General features: G+C 42.1%; 2 protein-coding genes across 3 annotated transcripts in view; both read right to left on the bottom strand.

Annotated features, from left to right (window-relative positions):
- The window catches only part of LOC145445111 (uncharacterized), a 170962-nt gene that overhangs the window by 124686 nt on the left and 29289 nt on the right, over nt 1-16987 (bottom strand). The window lies entirely within an intron of this gene.
- LOC145444940 (transcription factor E2F3-like) lies at nt 913-7992 on the bottom strand. Of its 2 annotated transcripts, XM_080323005.1 has the most exons (9): nt 7840-7992; nt 4350-4455; nt 4125-4288; nt 3909-4067; nt 3116-3265; nt 2901-3015; nt 2446-2551; nt 2119-2155; nt 1589-1729 (listed from the first exon to the last, which is right to left on the bottom strand). In XM_080323005.1, exons 1-8 carry the CDS (start codon nt 7926-7928, stop codon nt 2124-2126), a joined length of 921 nt encoding a protein of 306 aa, XP_080179131.1. In that variant the 5' UTR covers nt 7929-7992; the 3' UTR covers nt 1589-1729; nt 2119-2123. The 2 variants fall into 2 exon arrangements, with proteins under 2 accessions (XP_080179130.1, XP_080179131.1); XM_080323004.1 differs by lacking the exon at nt 2119-2155 and having other exon boundaries at nt 913-1729.

Raw genomic sequence — 16987 nt, 5'->3', positions numbered from 1 at the left:
TGCCTGGAAATATACTTTTATTGCGGAATCAGTGCGACACTAGCTTTCGATTAGGACAATACATATCAAATTTCGACGCTTGGATCGCCAGTTATGGGACTATCAATTCCGCTGCTTTTAGCCGGCTCAGCAGTTCGCTTCTCGGCGTATTCAATCGTGAGTCACGTGTTGCGAATCCATCCGTTGGTTAGTAATCTAATAATTGTATACAATGGCAGCCGAGGCCAGCATAGCGGTAAAGATAAAAACAACTTTGCCCACAAGGGCGCAGTCAAGGGCTTCCGCGAATGGATCCATCAAATTCCTTGTCGACATTTAAAGAGAATGCATTATAATTTATAAGTCAATTATTTTATGTTGTGCTTGTCAGGTTTCAATAGCAATTTAATGTAATTGAAATTGTAATTGAGCAAAATTTTTGTCAAATTACAATTACAATTACGCAAAATAAAAATGCTTCAATTACAATTACATTACAATTACATTGAAAAATGTAATTAATTACATTCAGCTCAATTACTAATTACAATTGATCCAACTCTGATGTTAACCCTATGTAAGACAGCCTTATGACAAAAACACGAAGACAGACAAGGGAAGGCGGCTGTCACACGAACTGCAGGCTTCGCCCAACAACAATAAGGCTACATGCCACCAAGCTGCACACCGCTCAGAAGGCAGTGACCAAGACTATGTAGTATCCCAAATACATTTTGATGTCTGGAGAGAATAATGTGGATAGGGCGGCATTTTCTTTTGTGAGATCACATTGCATCAGCCATGCCAGTTTTGGCCACCTGAAAAGGATTGTCAAGAGCCGGCAATCTTAATCCGGCGCTGACACCACTACGTAGACGCTTTCTGCCAAACTTAGGACAAGAAGAATGTCCGAATGAAGCAACTCCCAACTCATTCCATGAAAATCACGTGTCTATTAGACTTTTCTTCACATGAAAATCGTCTTACACGGAGGACAGACAAATACTATTACAAGGGCTGGGCCAAATCAAGTACATGGATGATTCGATTTCAAGTCGAGTACAACCAATTACGACTTCATACTAGTAACAATGACGTTTGCGTAAATACCTTCTTTGTGGACACATGAAAAATATTCCCAGCAATGTGCGACTGTGCTGCCGCTCGATTGTTACTCAACTGAAATGTTGGCTCTCATAATTTGACTTATATCGATAGGCGACTCGAAACCCAGCCCAGATTAAAAGAAAAAATACAAATAACACAATTCACACCACATACACAAACGAAATATCTCAGGCACTTCCAATTTCATTGAAGACAAGGCAACCCAAGATAACATTGGCAAGCCTACAGAAGGAAGCGCTCTATCAACGTAACATAGGTTTGAGGCTATTATGATTGGATGAGTCGCACTAGAGACAAACTCCCCTATAGAGAATATATTATTTAACATGTAAGGAATAAATAACAGATCGCTACATTCTATCCAGGTTCACGGGGGACAGACAAGTATCCAGGACATCGACTTCTTTCTGGTTAGTCTGAGTCAGGTCAAACAGATCGCCAATCGTGTCGCTGTCATCAAGGCTGAACATGTACGAGTTCTCGTCAAACGAGGGAGAGAGCGGTATGAGGAGAGAAGACGTGTCGCCAATGCCGGAATCCTCCACCAGATATTGATCTTCCGTTTGTTGCAACAAAAACTGACTGTTCTCTGCAGTACCCGGAATATCTTGGGCAGTGGCACCTGGATAAAAATATTGAATAAATATGAGTGATTAGGATTTGACTAAAATCAAGTGAAATAGCGGCTATTCATGTGCAACAACAATGATACACAATATTGCCGAACGGCTATGAGGATTTCTCGTAAAAATAATGCAGACTCAATAGAGTCAAATCTCACTTGATGAAATCTAGAAAGGAATGCGACTTAAAAAGTGAACAAGAACAAAAAATGAAACACTCAAAACAAGTGGCGCAAGTGTGGGAAATCTGCTCTCGAGTGATCAGAGAAAAATACAAGTAGTACTCTGTTGCTGAGCAGACCGAACAGTGCGTCATTTCCAATTCAGACCAAGCAAACAGACAAGCAGCCGTGAGTCGTCTGACAGCATTCACTATTCCTTCACTTACCATGTTTACTCGATAGATGACATAAGATTGTGATATACTGTGGAAGAAAAGGAAATACGATTGCTGCAGTAACTCTCTTGATTAGATAGAGTAAATCCACGTTCTGGACACTTGTTACTTCAGTGTTCACTTATAAACCTATATCCCCATAGCCTTCAGCAGATGGTGTACCATGGCGATCAACACGACCCAGGTCCCAGTTGATGGTGATATTTCAACTGTCAAACGATTTCCACTAATGGACACTACAGTTACGGTATATAGAGGTGATCCACTTTTATCAAAATAATTTGACAATTACCAGGTCTATAACATTTGCGTTATTACCTCTTGATCGAGATTCATCATCAGCACAGGACTGAACATCTTTTGGGTCTGGACACAGATACACTTCGATCTCCCCTTTCGTGCTCTTTAGAAGCATCTGTATTTTCTGTAAACATAAAACAAATATTGGCTATTCGAGGTTGATGCCTTTTATTTTAATGGTATTGCACATCTGCGGTATTTCAAATTTGAAATATATTGTGGACAACAAACCTCAGAATGGCAGCACCAAACACCAAATAATAACTATGCTGCTAAGACAAATACACTCGAAGTTTTTCTGCTGAATCTCATCACTAGGGCTGGGTGGGTGTGTATGGCATCATGCATACAAATTGTTGTACCTCTATACAAGACAACTCGACCCTTTGCAAGCGATTGAGTGCGAATAGGTTTTTTTACAGTATGGGAACAATAGTCACCAATGCTTTGACATAACTGCAAATCATACATACCTCTTCAGGATCAGGGACTTCCAGCTTGGTGTCTTGAGGAGCTTTGATGCAAATCACGATTTGATCAGAAAAGCACGATATTCCGCGAATATCTTGGTAAGTCACATAAGAATATGTGATGATTGTTGTTAAGGAAAGTTATTACCTATAAAGTGCGATGAGTGGCTAGATTTGAATAGATTGAGTGATAAAGAAAACTCTTTAAAAAAGGATATAATGAATTTGATTCCGACAGACATTCCAGCTCAAGTTTCTGTTGCTGTACTAGTTCATCAAGTTTATCCTCTTGGTCTTGAAGCGTTTGTATATCTTTCATATGGCTATGTAGCGTATTGCTTTCTTCGGATGAACATGCGTCTGGCACTCTGAAATTGGACAAATTTTCAGAACCCTTTCCACAAGAGATCAGTATTCAGTCATGAACTCATTTCGTACCCCAGTACTTGCACTATTTCCACTCTTACATATTTGGAAGACGCGAGACCTTGGTTGCTTCCGAGCCCCAAAGCTAGTTCAGTTGTACCACATCATCAGCCTATAAGTTGTGCAGTATATATTCTGCATCAACGTCACAGAATTATAGTCTCAAATGTCGTCTATTTGTGGCACGAAACAGTCATATGGAAGCATCTCACCATCACGAGAGCTACTCGCATATTATAATTACGGACCGTTACCTCAAGCTACTTGAGTAAAACTTTACATGGACGACTACTTGGTTTCCCTCTTCTAATTCTACACAAGAAAAATTTGTTCTTCGCAAGATGCTAGAGGGCTGTTAACATATCCTATGAGAGAGCTATGCTTCTTTGTTATAGCTTTGCTCAAAGTCACCCATTTTATCCCATCATATCTAATATCATAGGCGTTTTCAATTAGCTTGCGCTGAATGAAATGTAGGTCTACATCATAAAATTGACGCACATATATTTCAAGCTGTGGCAACAAGGCACATTTGGTAGTTGGATAAAATGGAGAATGCAAAAAGGTAGAAATAGGCTAACTCACGACCACTGAACTTTGTTCTTTGATTTTTTTTCAATCAACTTAATTCCTTCCAGAACATTGGTGATATCGTAGATTCTTCGTTTTTGAACTGACAATTTTTGAGCGGCATAATTCAAGTCTAATATTCTATCAGGCGAGACGTGCATCAGTTCAATGAACCTAAAAGATTTGACAGTGGTAATATAACAGGTTGCACAAAGCACGAGTGAAAACGACCTCTTCGTGAGAAGTCCTAACGACGTATCGTAGCGAGATTTCTCTGACGGAGACTTTCCCGAAGACAGACACTGCTTCTTGTTAGAAGATGGCGTCGACTCTTGACTATTTGTGTGATGACGTTTCAGTGGCGTTTTGAAGCTATCTTCCGTGATTTGTGTGTCCTGGTGCAGGAAAGGATATTACATCTAGTGCGCGAAAAATGAAAACTAACAAAATACTCACAAGAGAAAAAACTGAATGGGTAGCCATATCAGGTTGGCAGGTGGGAGTACAACGCAGATTGCTGATCGGACTGTCCCAAACTTCGGAATTAGATGGAGAAAAGTCGCTGAAAAAAATCATGCATAACGAAGGAATACAGGTGATGCTGATGCTATTTGTAAGAAGTGTCATGTTGAACAAGTGGCTTGTAGTCCCATAACATATCTACACGGTATAAAAGTTTTGCATGGCAAACCCTTTGGTATTTTTCTTGACAATTAGCAAGTCTTGAAGTAAAGAGAATGCATTGAACTGCAAAAACTACATGTAAATCAATACAAGATACAATAAACAAGACGCCAGAGAGGAGCGTATGTCTGTTCTTAAGCATTTTTGATCTTCAGTCTGTTCAATTTGATTTTCAATTACTTTTACTTCTACGCTTGTCATGGAAGGCAATTTGCTTGTAGTCCGAACTGGCAATTTACAACCTCTTGCATTAATATACTGTAAAGTGTTCTATTCACCGATAAATCGACTTTCAACATGAGAAACAACGTCGTAGGATTAAAAGTAGACGAGCAGCTTAACCCCTTGGCAAAAAAGGCAATCTAATTCAGTGCTCTTTAAGTAGGAGTACTGTACTTGATATGAGCATGAGCAAGTGCCAACTATACAGTAAATACACTGGTAAGTAGGCCTATATTAATACCAAAAGCCATTTGTAGTAAACACTGACAACTCGACAAGGTCAGACATGCAGGCAAAGTGGGAACTAGCTGGACTACAAATAAAGGCTGAAGGTCTGCCATCAAAATTGGTCAATTGCTGTGTTTTTGTGCATTTACAAAGCAACGATTGGTATTGATCAGAAGAACTATTGCTACAATTTACTGTTCACATATTATACTTCGTATAAATAGTAGATAAAGGGCTGAATTCAATAGAACTGATCACGTCAATGCACAGGTAATGCAGGGTTTGATATGCGTAACAATCTTCAATGAACTCATTCAAATGCGCAAGAATAGCAGTGGCCTAATATACAAATTCCAGTGACATTGACGGCCTTGCGTTTTGTAGTGGGGTGAGCTAGAGCAGTGGTTCTCAACCGATGGTCTGTGCTAACTTTCCGGCAGGTCCGCCAAATATATTTCAGTTTAATTGCAAAATTGCAAGAAGTTGAAGTCTTGACCACTAATTAGGAAAACGAAACACAAAATTTTGAGTAAATTCACAAATTTATAACATAATTTGAAACGATTTCTGATGTGATATAGAGTCCACAGTCTACTTTCACATATCCCATCTCAAAATTAAGCAAGTGCTTTATCAAATTGTTTAAAAGTAGCCGAAAACTAGTTTCCGGTCCTTTGACTCGAGTAATATGTGAACCCAAGAACTCTTCTCAAACTAAATTCGAAAATATGCAACGGTGCAATTTAGTGAAATTTGACAATATTATATTAGAATCAAGATAGCAGCGTATAGTTGCATCTCTTTCAAAAGTAACCAGACAGTCAAAATGGTTCGTGGTTTTCACAGCAATCACAGGCAAGGTTGAAAAGTTTGAGAACCACTGGGGTTAAAGCCCAGAGAGTGAATTGGTGGCAACGTCACTCAGAACTTTCTGTTCAATTCTATGCAGAAAAGCTCTCATCACGCAAGATTTATTTCAAAAAATGAACCGAGATTCCATAGGGGGTTAAAGCTAGATCTAGCGTAGTCAGCAGAGAAATTGCACAAGCAAGGGCATACGGTAACGGCATTGAATGTAATGCATGGTAAAATATTGAACATACAGCATATATAAGTGTAGTAAACCGAGTTTTGAAACAATGACAAGCACAGTCAGACTACAAATTGACAGCGACATACAGGGCTTTGGAGCCGGAGCCGTGCATTTTTACCGGAGCTGGAGCCGGAGCCGGAGCTCTATATAAAATTCATCCGGAGCCGGAGCTGGAGCCAGTTATTTGAGGGGTAGCTCCGGCTCCGACGTATTTCATAAGATGCTATTATATATGCAACAACCATATCTGCTGAGTTCACCGAATTCAACAGCGGGCCTTCGCGATATTAAGAATCTTTTCCTCTTTGGTGCTACCTTTTCCGACAACCATGTTCCTGGGGGTTTAACAGCAGAGCAGTCGTATGTTCAATGTTCAATTTTCATACATGAGTGCCGAACCTCGGTATGCGAAATATGCCTGTGAATATTGTGGGTATTCGGCATACCCGCAATTTCATCATCGGCACAACCTTATTGGCCAATTGTATACGGTTCGAAAATAATGATCACAATGTATTACGCGAAATGGCAGAGATGTTAAAAACGTTATTTCGTTGCACATGTAGATATGACGAGCACGAGCCGAGAAATTCCGTCTCATCATTGCTATGAATCGGATGAGCAAATACTCGTTTTTCGTGATAGTTCTTTAGTCGGGCCGCGAAAGTGGACAGTGTTATTGCGAGTATGCAATTATGCATGCTAATTGCAATTCATTACTGCGCATCATTGTCATCTCCAGTAAGGATTTTCGAGCTTAAATAGGAGATGGCAGAAGAGTAGGCCAAAACCCCATAGTATTCTATGTTGGAGACAAACTACTGATTTGATACGCGATTTCCAATTTGTAATCATCTGTTTCGTAAACTTGTAAATGTGCAATGTGCATACGGCATAGTTTAATTCGTTATGGGCATGGCGCAATGTGCACGGCAGAGTGTTTATTTCGATTCATTTTAACGGGAAAATATTATTCCGATAAACTTGATCGACACCGGATGGACTGGTAACGAGTGCACCAATATCGAACGTCAAACCATTGCCCATTTGGTACAAATCGAATTTCTATTGATCACGTCGTTATATCCGCCCATTTTGCCCTTACTACAGTTACAGTTGTGAGTTGAATAATAATCGCACATTTAAAGATTGAACTAAGCTGTATGGTAATGGTAATGGCATAATGGTAATAAGTACAGTGCCAGTGTTAAAACGCCGCATCAGAATTTTAATGCTGTGACACGGAGTAAAGTGCTTTTTTTAGTTTATTGTAATATACGACGATTTACTAAGATTTGTCTGGACCCTGGATCTGCCAATGCGTCGAAACTGATATTTTAGTCCAGTCATCAATAACATCCCAAGTGCCGTGGCTAGACTAATGATATTTTTGGTTGGCCTAGCGAGTTCACAATCTGAGCAATTCAATTTCGATAATATAACATAATTTCGATAATATAATGTGAAATTAGCTCGCGGGCTACTCGAAGCCTTCTCGCGGGCCACATATGGCCCGCAAGCCTCGGGTTGCTCACCCCTGATACAGACAGACACCTTCGATAGTTTTCAGAGCCGGAGCCGGAGCTGGAGCCGGAGCAGTGGTAATAATGCTGCTCCGGAGCTGGAGCCGGAGCAGATGTATGATAGAAGAAAGCTCCGGAGCCGGAGCCGGAGCAATGCAAATTTACGGCTGCTCCGAAGCCCTGCCGACATACTTACCTATGTGCAGGTTGTAAAGATGCAAGGTTGTTCATTAGATTTTTTCTGGCAGTGTCAGCAGAAAAAACTCTGTGTCCCAAGGAGTGCATTTTTAAAGTAATGGTGGTAAAATATACTATACTACCGTGGATGCAACATGAAAAATATGAAAGCAATCTTGAATGCATCAAATATTCAAGCAAATTGCATATAAGTGCAGACTTTTCAATAACGTCAGACTTCCTTATAAATAAATCGCTCAGATTTTAGAAGATATCGACATCACTTGAAGCCTTAAAAATATTGGAATAATTATAGCATTATTGGTTTTGTGGATGACTGGATGTCAAATACTGCATTAGTGTACCTACTGTACCATAATAATTGTTTTGCCAATGTTCTTCACTTCATAAGACGAGATATCATAGTGGTAGTGTGGTAGGTAGGGTTTGGGCTTCTACATTCTATGATCATGGGTTCGAAGTTCGAACTAAGGCCGGATCAGATTAAGACCACTGACTTGCTAATAAACTTGCATCGACCACCATCATCCTCTTTCAGGGCTATAGGCGCTTGGTACTCTGGGATTACTTGGAAATGTGGGAGGACTCAACAACATAACAGTACATTGTCACTGGACTACGATGGTTCAGAGACGAAAATGAAATAAGACTGCATGTCTTTCCTATCGTACAATCGAGTAAGAGCAGGGTATGTAATGTACCACTCCACACACCACAGTGGCACTCTCTTTTTCCTACTGGAATCTCGGTACGTTTTGCCTAATGTAACATGTGAGCAGCGATGATTATCCAAGTTAAAGTAACTTAATAAAAAATAAAACACAGTGTGAGGACAGGACACCGATTAGATACAGGTCTCTCTTTAAATACTGGGACAGGAAACTTATATTACCATACAAAACATCTCCAAATACACTTTGTCAACAAATAACACAAAACCGTTGCGCTGACTCACGTCTATATAGCCAGATCGTGAAGTGACCTCTACTTCTAACCACTAAACTACATTACATTATCAATGTCGAGGATCACATCTAGCAATCAGAAGCCGAAATATTGCGGAGACGGAATGCTACGAAATGCCTTGCGTCCCAATACTCACGAATCAAAAGATACCTTGATCGTAGAATAAATATAGGGCGGTAGGAAGATTCAGATGAGTAGTTCGGACCCGGGGCCACTCCAAAGCGCGCGAAGTGCATCAAATTTCCCGCTACGATTATCATCGATGGGTGGGGCGTGGGCGTTTCTGTGTATCTATAATAATATTCGGCGTGAAAACGCTAGAGGACGGTGTTTGGCGCGTTTGTTCGTTATTATCAATGATATATACATCATTTAAAGGTCAACTGCATCTTCATAGACAACTTTGCGGAATCATGTTCAGAATTTTTTTTCATACCGAAATGGCCGACTTTCCGTATTTCAAACTAATCGGAAATTGCCGTAATTTGGACCGAAAGTCCCAAAATTGTTATGTTTACAGAAAAAGCGAAATGTTCATTGTGACGTCATGTGGTTGACATCTCTTCTGACCGCTGCGTATGTATGCTATAGACGATTTCCACTGGCTGCGCATGGGTGGCGCCATTGTTACGAAAGGCTGGCCAGATGTCGGATCGGCGGTTTTGATACTCCATCACTTTTGAAGGGGCGTAACGTAGGTCATTATAGTTGTAGATCTCTATATGTGCCGGTGCCTGCATATAGCATGTAAAAACGAAGCCGAATGGTGTCTCACACCTTCATTGTTGCGTCCCTATGAGCATTATGCAGTAATGAGAGAATGGTGAATGGTACCGGTAGCTTCCATCGCAAAGGACAAGAAGCTATAAAGAAAGGCTGTATTACGTTGGAACTGTGGAAAGGATTTTATTTTAGGTTTGTGTAACACTGGCATATTTGTGAGAAACTTGTTATTTATAACATCTACTTCTATCATAAACGTCATATTATAATGACAATCTGCATATCATTATTGCCTAGACTCCTTATTTGTGTTTCTTCTTCTGTTACCTCCACTGAGCTATATCCTCTGAGTGCACTGTATTAGTCCACTGCAATAATAGCGACGAGTAGTATAAGACCTTTACATGTGATTTCATGATTTCCAGTCAAATTTGTTTATTTTTGACGAAGCAATAAATTGTCAATACGGTATGTCTGTAGTTTGTGATTTACATTTCTAGATCACTCAGAGAATATTAGAGTCTGTGAAAGACATTTCCACAATAGTGATATAAGGCTTGTCTCAGTCAGTGATTTACATTACTAGAGCTCTCGGAATACAAAAGTATATGGAAGACAATTCCACGATAATAACATCAGGCTAACGCATTGCTGCAGACAGAATACGAGATATGGCTCTGTCCCATCTAAATTTCCGTGGCAAAAGATTTCAGTCGAGCAACACCAAGTGAAGAGAATATCTGACAGATTGTGTGTTGACGTGGATATTTTTCTATATACTCATAGAGACAGATCCAACCAGTTTGTACAGCAGGGTTCGCCAACTCAATACCAGTCTCAAGGCAACATCGAGACGAAATATGTCACACATAGTTACCACAAAAGAACTAGTATTTTATTGAAGGAATACAAATACAACAAAGAATATCGGGATCATGAATATCATTTTATTCTACAGTATGAGCTGCGTACGATACCTGACAACTGTACTCGAAGATGTATATATTCAAATAAGTAATAAAACACGTCAACTGAAACAGCAACACACAGACTCCCCCACGTCCACTACACGCTTCCACTATAGAGACTGTAGGATGGAGCGACGACCCATTGTTCTAAGTTTAGATCCGTCACGCTTGACTTTGCGGAGTAAAATTCCATTCGCGAGAGTCCGATTGTCCTATTTTACATGTAAAAGTATAGGCGATTTCGGAAATACATGGACGAATTTGACCGCCGAAAAAGGGTGGAAATATTATAGCTAGACGTTTCAAATTTTGCATGTTACGAGGAAGCATCAATATGTTCTCACTAGAAAAATTTCACAACTGGCCTCCACCCAGAACACGTTTAAAATCAATTTCCCGCAATGCCTTATTCAGCGATAAACACTCCGCGGCCGAATCCCGTAAACTCGTAGACAATGCTATAAATGATAAGGCTTTATGCGGTAACTGAGTGGCCGCTGATACCGATACAAAACTGCCCAAACTATTTTCTGTGCATAAGCAACCGATGAAAAAAACGAATAGACTACACGGAAAGCGGATGAAAAAGAGCGACGAAAAGATTATCACTACATCCAAAAGATCAATATCGTACACTGTTTCATCGGGCATTAGGCCCATGTTACATTGGAAGACTGTACTTGTTCGTTTTGACATCTTCTTTCCTGTTCACTAGGCTACATCGCATTGTCTTATATCCCGTTGTACATTTCGCGTCTTTAGCAGTTAAAAATAATAGATCCTCCGCGGCAATTATGGCCAAAAACTGCGCTATCCCTGGATGTACCTATGTGAACATTCCGCGTAGTGATCAATCTCGTAAGAGGTCCTTATTCACGGTACGAAGACCAGAGCTGTTAAGGAATGAAGCGGCCCAGAAGCAGCACACAGCAATGGCCAGCCTCCTTCTTTCCATCAGGGACCCCTCAAAAGGAGATCGTATCAAGACGTTGCTCCATTAAGGAGACGTAAGTAAAGCAGCTGCCTCAACTTCAACAGAATTAACAGTGTAATTTATAATAGAGCCGCAATCTTCGAAAATCATTTTGAGGAGAGCGACATCATTCAGCTCAAAACCACAAAGCAACTCAAAGTGGGAGCTCTGCCTAAGCTAAATTTGCCTGAAAGATGTAGCACAATCATAAAGGTATGCAGGGTATCTCTCACTCAGATCAAGAAACCAATGCACCAAACTATTCCAATTGATATATTTATTCATATAAAAAGAAAGGAAGATACCTTTTCCAAGAAAAGAGTTGCCAGAGACAGTGAGGCACAAAAATCTTCCAGATTTGGTACAATATACCATACCCGATTCCCTGCTATTGATACCAGACATTCTTGCAGTGGAAACTTTTTCCTCAGCTTGGTGAACAAGTGCATCAACAATCTTCACGAGCAAAGATGCAGCAAGAAGCTGATGCTGCAGTCCAAGAAGTTTGCTTGCCTGCTGGCAAATGTTGGAGTAGTATTGATAAATACCATCAGTACCAACGTCACAGAACACAGCATTCAAGCGTTTGACAAGTGGAACAATAAGATTTAAATCCAATTCCTCAAATCGTGGTCCACGCCTGGAAATAGAATGACAATTACGGCAAGCAATCTTCAAAATGTCCATTATTCGGTCGATGTCAATTTGCTCAGTTGGTGACGGGAGCTTATGCACTTTCCCGTGCTCCTTGAGTTCCCTTACGGTGGAAAATATGGCTTCACAGACGTAAAAACTTATTCCACTCCACTCATCCAATCCTTCAAAGCATTGGGAAATTTCCTCCTCGGTGATGGATTCCCAATCCTCCCACAATGATTCTTCGGCCATAACTTTTACGAAAAAGTATCGGTTGTAAAGGAATCAAAATTTCTGTGAAAGCATAATACTCAGAATTTTATTTCCGTTTTGCTAATCAAATAACAATTACCATACCGGAACAGTACATGAAGATAGCTCGCTAATTCTATAGTATCACAGCAATGTCCTCCAATAGTACGGTAAGTGACTTATATTTTCTCGTCGGCAAGTTAAAATACATACAGATTCTGCTGAATGACGCCTTCCAGAAGGACCATGATATGGCATACCCAATTCGCCTGCAACGAAATGCCGTTTCATTTTCATCGCCTGCCCTATTATTGTTATCCTCTATAATCATATAATACGCCACTATAATAGCTATTATATCATAAATCATCGCTGGTATTCACCGACCGTGCGCATTGTGCAGCGATTATATACCGGTATATTCATCGCTTCGTACGGCAACAAACGCAAGACCGTCACGCAAGTATCCAAGATATTCACTAATCAGGCCAAACATATTAAGACGTCCAATTAGTCACAGAGTCCGTTATAAGTATTCAACCTCCAATACTCCGACTCATTCCCATCGATAAGCAATAAGCATGCATTAAACCAACCAAACACTCAACTTTCCACCGTCTGAATTCAATGTGGGATTATTAATGGTACACGTAACAATGGGTAGCTCCCTCCGCAAAGCGGAGCGTGACCTATCTAAAGGGAGTTGAAAATATTATTGCGCGCAGTGTAAATAGAGTAGTTCAACTTATATAGATATTTCGGTATATCAATGCACTAATACCGGTATAATATCTCATATTTATAGTATTATGGGCAAAAATACCATAAATATCCATTTTTACAAGATAATTGCTGAAAAACCACGCAAACAAATAATGTCGCGGATGAATATTAATTAGGCATTTAAATCAGTCGTCACTCCATCCTACAGTCTCTATACTTCCACTTCTTCCTCCCCCACGACTCCGAGCCGCCACCAAGCGTCTCTTTGTTCGATGGTTTGCATGAAGCACATCACATCCCCCCCTGATCTAAAGATCACAAAATTGCAGTTACAGTAGTAACCCCAAAGACAGCAAAAAGAAAACGAGGCAAGAACAAAAACCAAGCAAGGGTAAAATGTCCACTCATACGTCAACAAAGTAATCGGCCCACCATCTGGGCGGGACCCTATCACGAGAAGCGCGTTCAGTATCTTGTCCGTCTTCCGATACTCTTTGAACACCCTCAACAGGTGGTTCAGGGTTGTTGTGCTCTCTCTCCTGCCCCACTTCCTCCTGGTTGAAGACCAGGTCTCTTCGACTGACAGCATCAGGCGGTTCAGGATTGTCATAATCCCTGACCTCCCCCACCTCATCCCCGTCAAACACCAGTTCCAACATTCTTGAAGGTACCTTACTACTGCCAGCAATTTTCCGTCGCTCCCCCACCATGTGCCTAACATCAGCAACATGCCTGTTTCTGCCGTCCACTTCCACCACAGCATCCGCAACTATCCCTGTCACAGTTCCCTCCCTCCACGGCGTAAAACACTTCGCGTTTCCAGGTTTCACAAAAACCTCCTCTCCCACCACATATGGGTTTGCATCGGTTGATCTATTCATTTCGTTCACGGGAGATCCTGGCAACCTTACCGGATAACGGAGGACAGCTTCCGCCGGGACAATTCCTTCTGCGTTCGGAGTGTGATTGTACCAGAACGTCATTTCCTCCACACTTCTTCCAGACCGAGCAGCCATTCTCTTAATCGTTCTATGGTTTCGTTCAATGATCCCATTTCCAGAGTGTTTATAGCCACAGCTCGTCATATGCGTAACTCCCCAATCTTTGAGAAACTGAACTGTCTTTTGGCATGTGAAACCAGCGCCTTGATCTGTCAGGATCTGAGATGGCGGTCCCCTCTCCAAGAAGACCATCTGAAGGTGCCGGATAATCTGTTCGGCTGATTCATTCGCCACCTTTCTCCAGATTGTGAATCGACTCGGCCCGCAGTCGATCATACTCAAGTATGGCTGGTTACCAACGTAAGTTATATCCAATGCCAAGCGCTCCCACACGTTCTCCACTGACAGCTGGCCATGTTCCCATCTAACAGGGCTGGGGTCGATTTGTTGGCATATTCTACAATTTCCGACCACGTTTTTCACCAATTCCTGACTCACATCATCCGCGATACATCTCTGTGCGAGGAAAAGTGTTCTCGCGATTCCTAGGTGATGCTTCTCATGAATCTCGCGCACTTGATTCCTTAATGCGTTTGTTACCCCAACCGCCAGACCCACCCGTTTCAGCCAGGTCTTCGGGACCCTTGTCAAGGAATCAGCAATATTCTCACCTGATGGAACCAAACGAATCGTCAACTTTAGAGCATACTCCTCAATGAGCTGCGAGATTATTCCCAACCGTCTCTTCGTGACCATCTCGCTTATCCCACCCACTTTTGGTCTGTGACTGTCTTCCAGTATAGACCTTACCCAATTGTACACACTGGTCGAGTCCGTAACCACTTCAATGTTCTTTATATTCCACTTCAGCACCATGTTTAATCCTTTCACTACTGCCTCCAACTCCGCAACATTGATGTGCCCACTGTCCCTCTGCTTACGCATCCACGCCGCGTCTTCTACAACGGCACCATCTACTCTCAGGCAACACCCCACAGCCAGATTGCTTGCATCACACCACACTTGCGCCCGACCAGTAGGAGGCACACGCCAAATCCCACCGACTGGATCTTCTTTCCGCACCTTAGCCATCACATCTTCGGCCAAAGTCTTCACTTGCTCTGGAACAACTGCATCCCATTCAACGTCGTTGGCAAGTCTTTTGACATAACTACATGCCACTCTTAACCATCCCGCCACAGGATAATGTCCTATTAACTTCCCAAACAGCGAAAACAGTGCTCTCTTTGTCAGGGATTCCGCCACCACAGGAAGTTCTCCATCTCTCTTCCATTTCCGCATTCCGCCTTCTTCTGCCATGACTCTAAGGCCTAGTACGCGAGCATCACATATCGACACTGGCTCTTTTGTCTGCAAACCGTACTTGGCCAGGTGATTCTTCACCTTTCCAACATCGACAACACTCGCATCGACCCATATGTCATCGATATAGTGATCTGTTCCTTGAGCCACTTCCTCATCCAGACCTAGAACCGTGCCGATAATCTTTGACATAATTTTTGGAGCTACGTTCAGCCCAAATCCCATTCGCGTCATGACGTATCTTTTGCCTTTGTACTCAACAACCTGAAACCGCTGCAGTCGCTCTGACACATGAATCTGCAAATACGCTTTTCTCAGATCAAGGACATATGCATTTTCACCGGTCGTTCGCCAAGACCTTAGCTTTTCTTGACATACCGCAGTGTCCAGACCGGGGTGACTCGTGACATAAGTGTTGAGTTCTCGGTAGTCCATCACCGGCCGCACTTTACGTTGCTTATTCGGTTGCTTCACGGCCATGAGCGGGATTAATCCGTCTTGATGCCCATGCTTTGCAGGACAATACTCTTGCAGCCACCCATCTTTGATCCACTGATCAACTTCGCCAGTAAAGGCCTCACGACACTCTGATGGAACTGGGTACATTGCACAGCGGTTTCTTATCTCCGGCTCTTCTTCGTTCTCCCACACCCATTCCACAGTCCACTTCTCACCATCGAACACAGCTTTGAAATCGCAGTCAACTACTTCCACTGGCTGAATACTCGAGGCAACCTTCGTTGCAACACATGCTTTAATCGCACGAAGTCCAAACTTCGCGTTTAGGTCAGCATCAACCTCAACACCACCAAGTACTTTCACGATATCATCCCCCAGCACTATCTTTGCATTGTACACCAGATCCGACGCCACTAAGAACTCGATTTCTACAGCAATACCATCAATCGTCACCTTTGCCCGCACCCACCCTGGGCAAGTAGTAAGTGTCCCATTTAACATTTCCACAACTATATAAGGTCCTTTTGGTGTCAGACCCAGTTGTTTACATAAGTCCTCATGAATAACTGACCGCTCACAACCAGTGTCCACCAGCCCATTTGTCACCATGCCACAAATCTCCACTGGCACAAATGGTAGCACCTTTCGTCCTCCTAATGCGATGCGGAGGGGGCGTCCGGTGCCAACGTCCCTCCCTGGCCTTTTCCCGCAGCCGGATTCCCTTTACATTGTCTGGCGATGTGCCCCCATTGTCCACAAGCAAAGCACTTCCTTGGAGCATTGTCATAGTATCTTCGTGCACCAGTAGAATTTCTACTTTGGCAGTCTCTGGCGATGTGACCCTCTTCCTTACATATGTAGCATGGGCCGTATACTCTGCGCGGAGCCCCAGCAGCACAAACCACACTTTCACCATCTTTTGTGGGCAATAGTACACGTGCCCGAGATGCAATTCGGTCCAACTCTAATTGCTCTACCTCAGCCATAGACTTAAGCTGTGTCTTGGCAGCCGCAGGCAAACCAGCAATGAATGCACACTTAATTATTGGATTAGCTATATCCCCGTCCAGACCCATCAACATTGCCAACCTCTTCAGATCAGACAGGAACACATCAACCGATTCCCCGACTTGAAGTACACGGTTACGGAATTGTTCATATGCCACATAGCAATCCACTCCA

Source organism: Botryllus schlosseri, chromosome 8, assembly GCF_051294905.1.
Source record: "Botryllus schlosseri isolate E-star chromosome 8, Bs_hap1, whole genome shotgun sequence".
Lineage (NCBI taxonomy): Eukaryota > Metazoa > Chordata > Ascidiacea > Stolidobranchia > Styelidae > Botryllus > Botryllus schlosseri.
This window is presented reverse-complemented; position numbering and strand designations above follow the sequence as displayed.